This window comes from Eucyclogobius newberryi, unplaced genomic scaffold (assembly GCF_026437365.1).
Source record: "Eucyclogobius newberryi isolate DKJ021-1_F unplaced genomic scaffold, fEucNew1.0.hap1 SCAF_15, whole genome shotgun sequence".
Classification (NCBI taxonomy): Eukaryota; Metazoa; Chordata; class Actinopteri; order Gobiiformes; family Gobiidae; genus Eucyclogobius; species Eucyclogobius newberryi.
The window spans coordinates 19,237,504-19,254,988 of NW_027315779.1; the positions used below are offsets into that span (position 1 = coordinate 19,237,504).

Consider the following 17,485-nt stretch of genomic DNA (forward strand, 5'->3'; position numbering starts at 1 on the left):
TTGTGCCTGAACGCGTTCATTGAACGAAAGTTCATGAACGTGTTCATAATTTTGGTGAACGTGAACTGAACGCACTGTTTTACTGCAGACGAACGATACTGTGAACGCGTTCATTCTGGTGTCTGTGAACGCAAGTTCATTCTTTTTAATTTCGTTCAATAAAGTGTCAGATTTCTAGAGGCTTCCAGGCGAAAAACACACCGTTATGTTTCCCAACCAGAGCTTATGCCTGGCAAGTGTGACAGCTCCGAAGTTGTAGAGGCCGATAGCGCAGATAGAGATTTTGCGTGTCACACTGCACTGTGCATGGACGTGACAGCAAAAGAGCAGCATGGAGTCGCCCTACGACCAGTTACATGAGTTTTCTGTGCAAACTTTGCCTCTAGGGAAGTCTGTCCCTTCAATGTGAATGTAAATCCTGGGTAAGGATTCAAAATTGGATATGAAGATGAAATCTGACACATAGTATCAGCATTAAATTAATAAATCATTGTTGCCTGTGGTTGTATTTGGGCTGTGGAAATAATTTAGAAACATTATAGCATAATATTGAAAAAAAATAACTGAACTAGTTCATTTTTGGAGCCTTGAACTTAGTTCAAAATTTTGAATTATGAACTAAGAACTGAACTAGTTCATATAGAAAGTGAACTTTCCCAACAATGCTGAGGACCTCAGGGACCGGCCTCCTGCTGGTGCCAGAGTCAGGACTAAACATGAGGAATCTGCATTTCAGTTTTATGCAGCTAAAATCTGGAACAGTCTTTTTGAAGGTGTGAGACAGGCCTCTACTCTGACAATGACTCAAAACAGTCCTGTAAAGTAAAATGTATAATGATTATTAATGTTTTTATCTGTTTTTGATGATAATGTGAAGCACTTTAAATTACTTGCGCTCTACACTTGCCTTTTCTTGCCTAAATTAAGTTGTGTTTCACATAACCAGGCTCCTGTTCCTATAGTGCCATGTGGGTCCTGGAGCAGAGGGCTTGATCAGTGCTGCCTCTTTTGCTTAAACCAAAGCAGCGTTCACAGTGTTTAAGTGACTTTGACTCCAGCAGTAGTTGTGTTCCTCACATCCTCTGCCCAACCAACTTTACCAAAGTGCTCCTGGCTGAACGTGTCCTAAGCAGCTTTGATCACTAGACTCCCCACATTGTAGCAAGTGGATCTGAGCAGAGCGGCCCACATTGAGCGTCTCCAATTGGACTTGTCACGGACAGTCGGTCACAGCCGCCAAACTCGGGCTGACGCAGACACAGTCCAAGTGGTCAGCTGCACCGCACTGTTGTTTGCCATGATTAAACATTCTTGCAGCCAGAGTCTCTCGCCTCTGCTGCGCCCAATAGCTGGTGTTGCAAAGTGCTTACCTCAGCCACAATCAGTCGTGCTCACTGGAGTGCTCCTCAGCCTGAGCTGTGTATGCTACATGAGACCAAGCAGGCAGAGCCACATTTGCCAGCGGTGCCCTCACAGCTGCCATCCTTCACGCTAAGTAGGATCCTACCGGCCACGCAAGAAACCTCAGTAAACATGTGGTGGACACACAACCCCTGCAAGAGTTTGGAATATCACAAACTCTCAGGTGTCACACAGGAAAAGACGATTATTAACTGGGGTGGAAAGTTGGAAAGCCATCTGTAAGCCATAAAGCTATATCGATATCCATGTGCTCCATTTGAGGCATAGATCAAATTTAAATATGTCCCGAGCCCATGTGTGTGGTAATCTGGAGGTAATGAAACTTGATGTGTGTGTCCCTGGATTCGGGGCGGCACATTTGCAGAGTAAGGTCTTTTCTGGTGCACATTATCTGCTCTTAAGATAAGATTAAACAGTTCTTGCCGGCCTCATGTATTTCAGAGCACAGCACCATCAGTCATATTGTCCCGTCACACAGAAAGACCCGGATGATGATAAATTAAAAGATAAATGGTCTTTTTGAAATTCAATGAAAGTACAGAATTTGCTCAATAAATCGACATCCACAATGCAGTTATATGACACTAAATCCCTTATTCACACAGGTGCATCGTGTCTGAATCTGCTGATCCATGTTGGAACACAACCCTGGAGTCGTATATTTACAAATGTAATATGGAAGGTCCATACATTTCAAAAAAAAGAGTGCCACGTCTTGCTTTTTCATTCAATGTGATACACATTCCAATTATTCCTTTTTGCTCTTCTGCACCCCTGCCACACATTCTATTGAACCGTGTTTCACAAAATGGCAGAAAATGCTGACAAATCCATTTAATACAGCTTCAGAGTATTCATAGTTAACTCAAACTGGGTTCTTTTTCAGGCTTTTAAACCCTTACGATCAGATGAGACACATTTTCGAAAAATGAAATGAGCTTAGTGGTTTGGCCCCACCATAAAGCCTCCTTTTAGCTCACACGGTGATATTAAATATCCACAAATCTCTTACTCCTTGTTTGGATGGGATAAGGAAACAAGAAACATATTCACCACAATTTGCAGGAGAGAGGAAGACAGATGAGACCCTCAAGGTGAGAGAGGCAGAAATTCTAAAATTATTGTTGGTGTGCTCAAGAAGAACTACGGGATTTTTTAGCCAAATTACTATATATATATATATATATATATATATATATATATATATATGTGGGTTTTATTTATCTATTTATTTTATTTATTTTTACAAAATTGCGTAAAAGGACATTCAGCAAATGTCTGAGCTGAGGATCGATCTTAGCATTGAGGTCGACACAGAGCCTGTTATGTGCTGCAGCTTACTGCTGACCACTGGACTTCTGGGAACTCCCTTACATTATTGGCCTGTATAGCTGTCAGTCATGTCCATAATGACTCAAGCTTCTGCTTACAAAGATTTACCAGATATCCCTGTCCAGTTGGTCCGATCGATATTTGCTGATCAAAAGATCGGACAAAGATAGCTCTAAATGGGAGGAATTGAATGACAGAATAGCATTAAGTTACATAAAAGCTGACATTTGCATGCTAAATAAATGAGATATACGGCGCACATGAAGCAAGGAATACACGCCTAGAATTGATTGCTTTTGAGATGTAGACTGCAACGAAGACAGTAGTTCAATTAACTCTTCCCCAAACCCATTATGTTTTCGACACTGGATGCAACATCTTTAGTTGACCACACTTTTACTGGCTTTTGTTTTGCTCAGACAAGGCATTAACTCAAGGCATTTTCATTAAACATCTGGAAAGTCAAGAACCCGCTATGCTCAGTAATACTGTGCTGTTCGCTTGCTTTGCTTTTGAGTGTGAGATTGAATGAATATTAAATTACAATTATTTAGAATGAAAATGCATTTTCTCTGATGAAGATCAAATGGTAGAGAATTGATTTTCTCTTCAAACAAAACATGATGGAATTGAAGAAATTGTTAGTTGTTTAGTGAGGGGAAGTTAAGAGTGAACTGTGGGCTGTTACCATGAAGAAAGACCTGTCAGCACTGCCACTAACAGGCCATTAACCTTCTGCGCTCACCCCTGAACCTTTTACTGTGACAGATCACCTTTGAATTTGAACAAATTACTCCTACACTTTTTAGCCTGGATTGCAATTCATAGCTTACAGTCTTTGCACTTAATTTATAGACCGTAGTCAAGGAACAGGTCAGATCTGATAAGATCCCACTCACAGGGAGAATACATGTTTTTCAAGATTTTGAGTAATAAAAATACCTGAAATCAAATAAATGCTTCATCAGTTTAATACAAAAGCTCCATATTCTGTAATGTAAAAAGGAACAATTCTAAAACTAAAAGTGCAGTCTTGTCGACATAACGTGATTAAAGATCCCTGCTAGTCCCTGACATGTATTCCATCTTGGACAAAGTGATTCGTGTGACGTTTGATTGATGGGAATGACTTGGCAATCCCATCTGAGAATAAACAGGCCATCTCATGTTCCCCCCACACTGGTGCGTCATGTCTTTGGCTGCAAATCACAAGTCCTAAAATGAAATGAAGATTGACAGATGTTTGCTCTTTGGCCTCACGTCTTCTCCTTCTCCATCCCATCCGTTCTGTTCGTGGCATGATCTGACAGTTACAGCAGAACGTGGGGCGAAAGGGCTGTTGAAATATGAATGCGAGTAGGTTTTTCAGGGAAACTGCACCTCGAAACCCTTTGATTTAAGCCGGGGTGTGGTAGGTTAATGGAGCTGTAATTAAACGCTGCGCTCATTATTGATGTGATAATCTAATTGTTACGCACTTTTTACCAGGTTATCTTCAAGACTATGAATTTTGATTTGGTGACACAATCTGCAATATACCTTTCGACAGCTTGTCAGTAAGTTAGCAAACACTTTATTATGCTATAAGAGTCTTGGTGAATGTGCTATTTTGCATCATATGTGAACGCTGTGACAGTAAGTGTGCAGCTCATTAACGAAACAAAAAAGGAGAGTCAAAGATAGTCCAATTGTTTCACGCCACGGTTCGTTCTGAGGTGTTGGAGCAGTCTCATTAGTAACAATTTATCAAGTACTTTACTGGGAATAGACGAGGATATGCCCGTTTCTGTTTCGTAATTTCCTGTTCATAACCGTTGGAATAAATTTGGAGGGTTTGTTCATAATTACAACTATACTCAAGGTCTTTTCCAAATGGGTTTTATTTTTCCAAATCCCCAGTTCTTTGGAAGCAGCCAGTTTCACACCAGTTGAAGACAGGTACTGCTAATAATGACAGCTCTGCTCGGATCAAATAAGATGTGATGTTCTGACAGCGAGGCCGCATACTCAATACCATGACCTTTCACCGGAGTAGCTAAATGGAATTCAACCACCATTCATTCTCCTTCACACATGTCAAAATGGCTGCAGTGAAAGCCCAGTTGACACGTAATTATTGTCATTGGGTTCATGATCCAGTAAGTTTGACATATGACCGAAACTGTTCTCCATGGCTCAATCTATTACTTACCTTTATCTGCTGGTAAATAAGATTTGAGGATGTTCCAGACAAGACCCGATTCAACAATTAGACTCCTGCTGGGTGGCTATGAACGTTTTGGAAAATGAATCAAATCTGCAATCAGAAGGTTAATCATGAAACAATTACTGCCACGTAAACAAGTGGAGCATGCTGCTACCCATGAATAATGTAGACACCCCCTGGGCCAATTAGCAGGGGTGCATCATTGCTTCAAATTGGGTTTTCAGGTGATACCTTTGCCTGGTCTGATGTTGAACAATGTGATATTTCATAAGCTCCGACGATGGTGGTGCATTCAACATTTAATATGTATGATGACCACTTTTACCATTGACAAAAACCCGTTAACATGATAATAAGAGCAGTGATGGGTCATTCTAGAAATAAATCTCTTTGTAGTTGAGTGATAAAGCTATACAAATTGAATTGTTATTTAATTCCTGTGGGGATCTGCTATTTTGGTCAATATTGTTATTTTCTATTTCTCTATTTAATGCAGCTGCCTGCTCAAACTCAGATGCTCACAACACCTCATACACAGCTAGTTTGTTGTGAATTGTAAGACTTGATTGTCATTAGAAGAGAGCCTCATAAACGCTATCAACTCAAACCTAAAAAGAAATGTGTAAAAATAGGGTCTGGTCATTTGCATGAGCGCCATTTGGCAACCATCCTTTTCTGGGAGCTAAGTCAAAAGAGCCAAATTGTTGTAAAGACACAGACTGTCCATCACTAAACCCCAGTAAATCCTCAAAATCTAAATGAGCTACATAAAATAAAAAAACCATGCATTAATACATAGTAATTATTGCGAAAGACCTCCATGTGTAGTTGCAATATTGAGCCTAAAGCTTGTGTGCATGTGTTTCATCCACACATTATCATGTCTTACAAAGCATGCTGTGCTGTGCCACTCAAATGCATATTCCCACTGCAGCCGCACAGCAGTTGATTGCTCTTCCGAACGGCTTTGTGAATCCCTGCACAGGGCAGCGAACAATTCATCAAGCCAAAGAAGAATTCTTCTAGTGTTGTTTTTAGCGTATGCATAAATTTGAATATTCAAATAATTACGATGTTTGACTTTCACTTCTAGCGCTTGTTTAATGATCTGGAGGAATGTTTTTCTGACTGTTTACTAAAGCTTCATTCTTCAAGCAGCTGTAAAAACCTGGAATATTTTCTCACCGACGCTGACTCATTGACGTTAGGCTCGCACATTTCAATATAAAGATTTAGATGGTTTATGCTTTGCTTTGTGGTCTGATATCTCTTAAGGCAAGGGCTTTAAACAATTATTTTATTACAAGGTCTATAGACAAATAAACTATTCTGCTCACCATAGTTAGAAGTCAGACTGGAGAAGGCAGCATTCTTAATTAAAAGAACTACTCCAAGGCCACTTCATGGCCAGATTCATGAAGCTGCAAACTTTGGCCAGACTGTAATGATAATCTATTGAGCGCTTGTGGGCCTTGTCAGACTTGGATATTCATTTCCTCTCGACGTGGGGCTCTGCTCTGGCAGCTCTGAATGGTATCAGCTATTGAGAGATCATCAACTGGTGGAGCCCCGTTTGACATCTGTTTTGTAAATGAAAGATTTTCAATAAAATTATAGAAATGGTGACTTAGTGTCATTCATTGAATGGGATTGAAAACCCCAATAACGATATTCAGATGATATTATGTCAATGCAACAGAAATGCGTTAAAACATTTATTTGAATGCATTTATTGAGCTTTAATTATTAGACAAACGTAAGAGATGCAAATGCCAGACATTAGGCTTTTTGTAGCTGGATAGTTCACCATCCTCGTTTGGAGGTCCATAAACCTTTGGGGGTTTTATGATGTTTCTTCCACAAGGAGAGGCTTTGTGCTTTGGAAGTTGGAATAAACCTTTCCTTAAATGACTACTTTCAATTTGAAACTGGATTAAAATAAACTCTCTGGAGACATTTTCTCCCCCAAAACGAAAGCCTAAATCTGAACTAAAAGACTATGCTGTTTAATCAAACAATATTTGATTGAAGACTTTGATCACATGGTGAATTTACTGTGCATAATGTTAATGTTGTTCTGCGTGTTCATTTAATTGTCTTATGAATTGTCTTGGGAACATTTTAACCTGTGTAACTATGTAGGCCAAGTTAAAGGTTATCAGAGTCTCATTTCCTCGTAGCATGGACAGCTGAGTAGTTCTCCCACATGTCAATCACTCCCTGCATGCTAGTGCACACCTCGTTTCCAGGATACCAGCACATTCCCCTGACTGCGCATGCGTGGTTGATATGCCGGTGTGTGTTTAGCGAAGCTAACAGCGAGTTTCTTCAGTGTGGCTCCACGCTTCAGACCGCAAAGTACAAAAAATTCTGAGGGACGACAGAGAAAGACTGTGTTCGAGCTCAGAAGAGACGGAAATCTGCGGAGACGAGAGATGCGATGTGAGCCGGTCATGCTGATAAATGAACGTACGTGTAGCAGCGGGGCTGTTGCCTGCTCGTGCATGACGTTTGATGGTAGGCGGCACCTCGTAAAGAACAGGAGGGTGGTAGTGAGTGTGTGACAGTCGCTGATTTCTCAAATTGGGCAAAAATCCCCTATTCAACCTTTAATGTTCAAATGAGGCCTGCATCTTGGGGAAATTCCAGATCCAGACCCCGCCCCTGCCAGCTGACTCACACACTAGCAATTGTCTGATTGTCTGATTGGTTGAAGCTTTGTGCCAATATTCAAGGTGTTGCCTAAACTGCATAGGCCAACCCCAGGCCAGCTGCAGGCCTTTGAATCTCAAACATCAATTTTACAAAGAGAACTTAAGACAGGAGAAGACATGGTGTGAAATTGCCGAAACGTTGAAGGTAAGTGGTCTAATTAATGAAAACAAGGCAGCCACGGCTTGTTATTGCTCCATGTAAAGCAGGGATGTCAAACATACGGCCCACGGGTCGCATCCGGCCCGCGAAACGTTTTAATCTGGCCCGCCGAACATTTCTAATTCATATTTAAAAAATCTTTTAAATTAAACAAAATTATGCAAGGGTATATACATGCATCTGATGTTGTATTTGTGCACTTACCATCAGCATAACACATTTCTGGGGCGGTTATGGATCGTTTGAAGGAGCCCAGGTTCAGAAAGACGTGTGCTTTAAAATTTACTCCTGAAAACGTTGCATTTGCCGTGCCTAGCCTTTAATGCTAAATACAAGCCCATGTAGTAATTTTCTAAAAGTGCATTAAAAAACACGCAGCTGGAGCTGCCTGTTTGGCCATCCTCACTTTGAAGCATGGCTGTGATTTTGCGACTGACTTCAATTACGGGTTACATGAAAGACAAAAACAGCTGTTTTTGTAGCATTTTTAAAAAAAATGTAAAATATATGCAATATTTCAATGTTGCATATCTTCTAAACAACATTCAGGATTATTTCTAAATGTCGATATATTGCCCACCACTAATCCATAAATAAAGATTTAATTTTAAACTATTTAAATTGCACTGATTGCAATAATTATTGTGATACCGTGTAATAACCCCCCCGAATATGCATGAAGTTATTGGAAATAACTGTTAATAATTATAATAATAACTGTTATTATTACTGTCTGTAATGTCTATGTGTTGGCCCTACGGCGGGTTGGCCACTGTCCAGGGTGTACCCCGCCTAAGGCCCAAAGTCACTAGGATAGGCTCCAGTCACCCGCGACCCCGAAAGGGAACAAGCGGTAGAAAATGAATGAATGGAAAAAGGTTTTTACACTACTGTTTTTTCATCTGTTTGCTTGTGTAGAGAGGTCCTTGATCCTCACATATAATGGCAATAAAATGTATATTGTTTTTTTTTTTCTGCCCCTTGTTATGTAAATACCAATTTAAATTTGCCCATAAATATATAAAACTAATGGTAGCACAACAGAGGTACAAAGGCAGGCTTGTGGTCTGATAGCCGAGGTGTTGAGTCGTGCACCGTGTAATAAGGCCTTAGGTAATACATGTGCACAGGTGGCGGGTGCTAGAGGAGCTTTTGCAATTCACTGGGAATCCATGATGAACCCTGACAGTTCTCCCTAGAAGGCAGCCCCCGGTCCCCACTGCAACAGCTGCCTGTGTTTTCAAACGATAGTAATGTTGGCTTTTTTGCAGTTTCATGAGACATTTTGAACAGTCACCCACATTTGAAAAGATGAAATGTGATCTGATTAAACTGATTAGCCTAAGTATTATCGTTAGGGTTTATGGACGTCACCATAATGTTTTGAAAATTGTACTGAAGTGAAATGTACAGCTTTATGTAATTGCAGATGACAATGTGGAATGGTATCAATCAATCATTATTTTAGAATGTGTAAAACATTCAGGATCCAACTTTTCTCTTCCTGTTTAAATGTGACAAATGAATATCAAATACCGCCTATTCAGCTGTCTGGTATAGTGTGCTTTACTCTTCGAGCAGTTGTGCTCAATTACCGGTAGGTATGCATTATAGATGTCCACCATTTTCTGCCTGACAAGTGAAGGGTGTTTAAGGCTTACAGAAATACTGGATCAAAGTGTTTGGCAATACAATGCTTTATTTCACTAACTGAAACATACAGGAAGTTGTTTTCACCAGGAGGAATAAAATGGGGTGAAAGGCTTTACACAGACAGGGAGCAGAATTAGACCATTCTCAATGAAGCATAATGATTTTGTAAAAGTCAAGATGACACATCTGGGCTTAGCACTGCATCACCTGCAGGCTGGCCTGGCCCGTCAAGACTTATTCCATATTCTGCACAAAGCACCCTGTCTCACCGCAGGAGTTTAGATGGACGACAGATTGACAGGTCAGTCTGAGAAATGCATGCTCTGTCCCATAACAAATAGATGCATTACCAAATGAGAGCAGTTCACTAAAGCTCACTCTAAATTATCAGTAAGCATCTATTGATTCACACACAAATTGTGGAAGCATCTATTTTCTGTGAGGAGTGATTGAGAAAGTGGGAAAACGTCATACCTGCAGCACTGTAGTCTTCCTCATGGAGCCCTAAACCACTGACCCAACTGTGTCAAATATTGATTCATTTCCATTGTCCCTTACTATAACCACCCTCAAAGCATTCTTAAATCTGAAATCCTTGCCTTCCCTTTAGTGTTAAAAATGCTTTGAAAAATCAGAATACTATTGTTTTAGTGCTGCAACAGTGTTTTGCTTTTAACCACTTTGGCCTCATTTTGGAAAGCCGCATTCCCTTTTCGCTGTAATGTAAATTTAAGCACCGCAGCATGAACCATCCAAATGTGTCGCTATAAATATACTTCCATCTGCTGTTTTTTAATTCATTTTCAGTGCCATTAAATAGATGCACTGCTTTACAAGATGTTACACTGTTTGGGGCCCCAGTGTCAAAGCAAAGCAAAGGTTTTTATATAGATTTTGGCTAAAACAGTGAGTGCTTGTGCGCTGCCAAGTCATGCACTAATAAAAACATTTATCAAGTTGCCTAACTTAAATTCAATGGGGATTAAATCAACCATACTTTGATTAAACTGGAGTGCAAAGGCCTTTCTCAGTCCACACTTGTATTGTTCTTTTCGACGCCTGTGTGCAGTTTATTTACTCAGCGCATTACTCAGCCAAGCCTTGGCACAGCTAGATGGAGGTGACAGTCCCAAATTTATCTTTTTCATCTGCCCTAAAATGTCAAGTGGGACCTGATCATGTAGCTGACTCCATAATGCATTCACTGTATTCTCATTACATATCTGTGAGGAACAACCCTAAGGTTTAACAAATTATCACCAGTGTCACGTAATAGTGATGTGGCCCCCTGGAAGTCATTTTGCCTGGCAGTCCATGCATTGATCATTTGGCAGCTTAATGATCATAACGAAGCATATGCCTTCGGCCCCAAACAGAGAGCCAGGGGAGGGGCCCTGCTCATTAGAGGGACACCTGTGAATGTGCAGCCGTTCTCGTTTGCTCTTGGAACAAGGTTTAAAAACACCCAGCCATTAATGCACTTTCACAGATTTCTCAGGCATGAGACAGAAACATAATTTGAATAATGTGTTGTTGTTTTGGAGATATGTAAAATTTATATATTGGGTTTGAACCCATATAAATGGGTCATAATTTAACATAAAGCCAGCTCCTTCATTTGAATGTGAACTCGATGTGTGGCATTGAAGAGATTAGATCCAGTCCACCATGTTTTCTGAGAAAGAGTGAGTGAGTTTTTGATGGGGTCATGACGAGGGCATTAAAACGAAGATCCACTCAAGCTACTAAGGGAGCCGTTATGTAAATATGTACAAAATATGCCAGAATATGTCCAAAGGAGACACAAACGGCTGTATCTAGTGCATAAAAAGCAAGACAGATGAAACAAAAGGATTTGGGGACATTTATTTGGCTCACGTATTAAAACAACTGAATCTTTTTTCTATATTGATTTATAATTACTTACTATTGCAAGGATGAGGTAACTTTGGCTCTTTACCTGAGACTTCTAAATATGGTTCTGAACATGAGATTGTGTTGTGTTCACATCAAAGCGAAACTATTTTCATTTACCAAGCTGCTAATATTCTCAAAGTTAGAATGAAGCTGAATTCAGTCTTGGGGTTGAAAGTGACACTTCCACTCTAAAGCCACTTGTCGAGCAAAATGGTTTGAAATGTCATTCTCCTGACAATTTCTACATTCGAAATTACGACATGCCAGCTCCAATATCAGCATGTCGTATTGTCACTTTGAGCAAAGCATTTAGTAAACTCATCTACATGTTTCAAGTTGTTTATTTAACCAAATGAAATGTAAATGTATTCCATTAGTGTTGTACAAATTAGTGCAATCTCTGCTCTGTCACCTTAGGCAAGCTATTTTTAATTTGTGAAGAAAGAGTTTGTCTTTTCTGTTCTTTGATATTGTGTTAGAGGCTTGATTTGGGCTCCAGAGACAACTGAGCCACTGATTTGCATGACAGTTATTGGTTATCGTGAAGACTGTAGTGGTTATTATTTGCGTTTGCCTTTTTTTTTTTTTTTTATAGGGATGATTAAGAACACTTTGTAATAGCGAGGTCGACGAAGTATGGAAGCAATTTATATTCCAACAGTCAGCGCATTGATAAAACTCAACCCCACAGGGATATAGTTCTTGTTGTTAGGGTTTCAACTGTTGCAAATGAGCCTCTAGGCATCCTGAAATACATCTTATATTCTTAGAGGTGAAGATGTCATATACCCAGCGACAGAGGAAATGGCATGAAACAGTAGGCAATATATGTCAGGAAATTAGCAAAGCAATTTTCGGAGGGACATTACGAGGCACGGAAATGACAGAGCCCACTCCAAAGGGCATCCCAGTGGCTTCACGAGGAGCATAAAAGCTTTAATGCATAACCATCACAACCCACTGCAGGCAAAGTGGATTTTTCTCAATGCTCTCTAAGACAAACAGTCAAATTATTGTGGGATGGAAATATTGTTCTGAGAAAAATAGAGCAGATATGTTAACATTTTAAATACAGAACCAAGCATATTAGCATAATATACCCTACACAATTTATATAAAGACAAAAAAGTACAACTAAATAAATAAAATTGCACTAATAATAATAATAAACAACATTATGTTAATAATAATACAAAATAATCTCGACAATTTTAGATAAACCTTTTTATTCACTCTATACTAGTCCTTATGCTTTTTTATCCAACTGTTTTTGTCACATGAACTAGTTTGATTTACCGTGTTTTCCGGACTATAAGTCGCACCTTTTTTCATAGTTTTGGCCGGGGTGCGACTTACAGTTATATTTGTACTTATATACACTTATCCTTATACTCCGGAGCGACTTATATGTGATATTTCACACTTGCAACCGCATTTCATACTCCAGTGCGACTTATGTTTTTTTCTTCTCTATTATGCATTTTTTGGCTGGTGCGACTTATACTCCGGTGCGACTTATAGTCCGGAAAATACGGTAGTAAAGTTGGTCACAAACTTGAGAAACAGTAACGTGTTAGAAAATGTGAATGAAAGAAAATTTGTAAACAACTTTTATTTAAGTTTCACAGGTTACATATATTAACAGAGAACACAAAATCAATATGTCAGTACACAAAATATACAATTATAGATTCAGACTGTGCCAGGGCAATGATGTGTTGAGTTTCTTTCTTCTTTTGTGTTTGGGGCTTGGTGACTAAGGACATTTTTTACAGTTGAAACTTGTTTTCCTTTTACTTAAATACAAAATAAATGTTTCTTTACTGTTTGGGGAGGGCTGAAACAACCAAACAAATACAAGCAGCTCGACAAAATAGGATATGTATTTGGTTGAACAAAGATCAGCACAATTTGTTATCCAGATCACTACTTTTGATGCTTTAACAGTTCTCTAATCCATCTGAAATACTTTTTAAACAGGTACTTCAAAACTTTTACTTAGTAGATACTTTTACTTGGAGTACTTCTTCAACCTGTGTCTAAGCTTGACATCTGCTGGAGGTTAGATGAGGGCTCGTATTATGAAAGATCCACATGCCTCTGATACACTTACTGTCAGAGAGCTGTGTGTGTGCGACAAACAAATGCTTTATGATTAGAAGCGTCCTCTGGCACAGCTTATGACTGCACGTGTCCCGGCATCGATAAAACTTGGATTTACGACACAAAACAGCCACTCATAATGATTCTACTTTGTTTATCCATTGATTCATATACTTGTATAAGCTTAATATGTTATCGTAAAAAGATGTTCAAGTAATTTATTACAGCGTTACATATTTGTTAGATGGATTGACCGTTGCCGTTAAGGTTTATTGCCTCTGTTTCACCTTAAATGCAAATAAGGTTGAGAGCAATCTACTATAAGTGTCACTTCCCAGCACCAGCCTTTGTTTACACCTCCTGTAAAATGAGTCTTTGCCAAAAACACAGGGAACACTAGTTCTCTTGAGCAGAACTGCTTTTGATCTGCAATTTCTGTGTTGGTTATAAAAGCTGGGCTGCTTTTAAGTTCGGCACAGCTGCTGCATGTATGTGCACGCTCGAGTGTGTTTGTGGAGGCTTCTCCGTCGTTTGCAAACATTGTGCTTCCTCTCGCTCGTCTCGCTGATGGGTTGATTTGCCTTGAAATAGCAAAACCCGATGCATTTTTAATGAACGGTCATTTATTCCATCTGTGAATTGTCTTATTGCACCTTTTGTAATTGTTACAAATTGGAAACGTGTGGTTGAATCTTGATTAAGTTTTTGCTGGACAGTTATTGTATGGATAAAGGAACAAGTATTATGCATGTCAAAAGAGGGCTTTGTCTCTTAATAACTTACACATTTACCTACCTATAAATCCTATTTTCAAATCCTGGTTTCAAGAAACTTTTCTCGAAAAGGTTAAGTATGTAATAAGAAAGCCTTGTGCAAACCGAGTTTCCATACAAATGCATAAGAAAGAACTTTAACAATTTTGTTGATGTCGGTGTAATCCTCATTCGTCCAGGAGTGTTCCATTGTAGAAAAAGACAATTAATCCTACTCTGGATAGGCCCTGCCCACGGGGCGGGACCTCCTGATGTAAAGGTGTTGTCGGTTTCAACAGAAACTAAACCTCTTTGTTTACTATCAGTCTTTTAATGGGCTATTATAGTCTTGTTTTGTCCCTGGCTCACTCTCTCTCTTCCCTGTGTAACTGATTAGCATCCAAATGCCCTGAGCGTCTTTCTCTCCAGGGATTCAAAATTCCATTATAAACAACCGGAAAGGTTGAATCTTAAACCCCCATTCCTATTTAATGATGGTCGTTCTTTTTTAACTCCTCTTTCAAACCATCTTTTCTCCCTGCTTAGAATATTCACCTCACTGTCTTCAAAAGAGTGAGTTGTTTTTGCAAATAAAAAACAGAGACCAGATAACAACAACTAAATGTTTTTCTAAAATGTTCTTAATGATTGATTATTCTTATAATTTGAATCATCACATTTTGTATGTTCTTTATTGCAAATAACCATACGAGAAATTAAAAAAGGCTTGTGATATTAAGCATTTGCATCATTTTGATTAGCTTGATCTAGTGAGTGTGATTGTGCGCTAAATGAAAGCCTTCCAGCCTGATAGATGCTGAGCCTTTATGTCGGTATCATCATTTGCATGTCTTATCTCTTTCAGGGATCGGGTGTTTGAAGCGCCATGGCTGCTGCAGCTGTTGGGGGGCCTCTGGACTTGGGCTTGTGGGCCGCACTTCTCCTCATCACATTCCTTCCTCAAGCCAGGTACCACAAGTGTCACACCACTCTAAAATGTGTCTTGTTTATGTTTAGTCTACCATCTGTGGGTTGTGTTCACATTCTGTTATGTGATGATGTCATAATCTAATGGTGGACAAGGGCCAGTGTAACTCTATGGGAGATTTACTGGTTTTGAAATAAACATCCAAAACAAAAATCCACAAACGATGAAGCTTATCATTGTTTGCAAAGCAATCCTCCACCAAACGTTTAAAACCCTCTCAACTGACATCAATCTCATATTTAGAGTTGAACGATTGCACCACTTTCTGATGAGTGTTTTTTTATACTGACAGAGAAGGTGCTGAACTTTGTAAAAAAAAAAAAAAAACACTTTTTCATGATGATAAGCGCAATAATTACAGAGATATGAACTATAAACCAGGTCAATAAATCTGTAATCTGACAGTTAAACAGTGAATTTACCATAGAATTGAGTTTTAAACTATGAAAAGTGATTAATGTTGGGATGTGACGTTAACACAACCTACTTTTTTTGCTCAGTATATCTTCAATCTTGTTTTAATAGTTGGACATGAATTTATTTAACGTTACATAAAAACTATGGGTCCCTAGATATGGAGGCGCTGACACCCATGTTCAGTTGGGATTTGCTTTTTGAAACCAGTAAGAGTACATTCTGGAAACGTTACCTAAAATAGCAACCTTATCCTAAGTGGGTCAAAAATAAGACCTAAATGTGGTTTATTCTCTCTGTGCACTAGTCAGACTTCTTCAGAAATAATTTGCATTGTGCTGCACACCACAGCGATTGTCCATTCACAGCATTTCACTCCCACATCCTTTGCACATTTCACATTTTCTATGTTAAAGTCAGCGAAAAGCGAGGCCGCGGCAAGCCCTGAGCTCGGCCTATCATGTTCATGTATTCAAATGCTGAGATTTAGCGCTCTGCCATGTTAACATTGTAGATGAGGTGGGATGTTGTGTGAAGTAAACCATTTGAAACAGTTTTAAATGCTAGGACAGGCGCGCAAACCTGGAAGAAAGCAGGCAGCAAGAAATCAGAGCAGTGTGACAGGGATTAGCCCAGTTTGTTTGTCATGGTGCCACTTGGCTCTGTCTGCCTATGAGCTGCACACAATATACCTCGCAATTAATTACATACCGTAATGACAGGAAGTAAATATAAAATGTGCAACCTGAAGAAAGAGATTTCCAAAACCGGAGTGAGATCCCGTAGACCCTTTTAAAAGTTTGTTAATAAATTATTCTAAATTCTGGGAATGGAGGGGGAAAAAATGTCACAAAATAAGAAAAAATATCATCATTTGCCACAAAGTGTTGGCAAATGAAACCAACTTAGATACATGTGAGTGACATCGGAGCCAGGTTTAAAGACATGTCTATGTTTTTTAATATTATTTATTTGAAGATTATGATTGACTAGAAGCATTTATGATGAAGTCAAAATACAAATTTCTTCAGGTTTTACCTGACAAATCTTCACAGATATATTGACCCCACAATAGTTTTGTAATAGTAATTAGTAAATTTATCTGAAGGGAGAATACAAAAAAATGTTGCTTTGTTATAAAGACAAAATCATATAGACAGACACTTAATAAAATATTGTGTTGAAAGGATTGGAGCAATGATAACTCTATAATCTATAAAAATGTACTCGAGAAATACTTTGGCTTGATTCTTTCTTCAACGGGATCTAGGCCAACAGAATTCATTATTCATGGCCCTAACAAGACTTTAATCTTCTGCCATTACTTGTCATGGATCTCACAGTACTTGGTATGGCAGTACTTACACAGCAGCACTTTGTTCGGTTAAACCTATACATCCAGTTTTAAGTCTTAGCTGGTTTAGCGTGAAAATCCAAGCCAGAAATAGTGCAGCTTCTCAGAATTCGCATTAAAAAGTGAAGGCGCATATTAATTGTCAAAGCTGGAAGTTTTTAGAATAATCCTCCAGCTTGCCAGATATGTGTGCGGTTCCTTTGCGAGCAGTGCCATATAGGACCATATATGTGACTACAATTATTCCTTCATTCAATTACAGAAAAAGGTGTAACGGACAAATAAGGGGTTCACTTTTGACAGTAGATTAACCTTTGTAATAATTGTGATTTCAAACAAGAACTGAACAACCAAGATTATACTTTCTTAGTCTCCAATTCAGACAGTTGAGGGCTTTCGTCTGTGTTCACACTTAACAAGTCCAGGCAGTGGGGCCGTCTTGTTGTCTATTTTGTTTGCAATATGTTGCC

General features: G+C 39.1%; 1 protein-coding gene across 3 annotated transcripts in view; it reads left to right on the forward strand.

Annotated features, from left to right (window-relative positions):
• gabra3 (gamma-aminobutyric acid type A receptor subunit alpha3) overlaps window positions 1-17,485 on the forward strand; it is an 83,192-nt gene that overhangs the window by 10,760 nt on the left and 54,947 nt on the right. For all 3 annotated transcript variants that reach the window (XM_072446547.1, XM_072446548.1, XM_072446549.1), the window contains exon 2: window positions 15,125-15,228. In XM_072446547.1, the coding sequence (XP_072302648.1) occupies window positions 15,146-15,228 (83 nt within the window). In that variant the 5' untranslated portion in view covers window positions 15,125-15,145. The remainder of the gene's footprint in view (window positions 1-15,124; window positions 15,229-17,485) is intronic.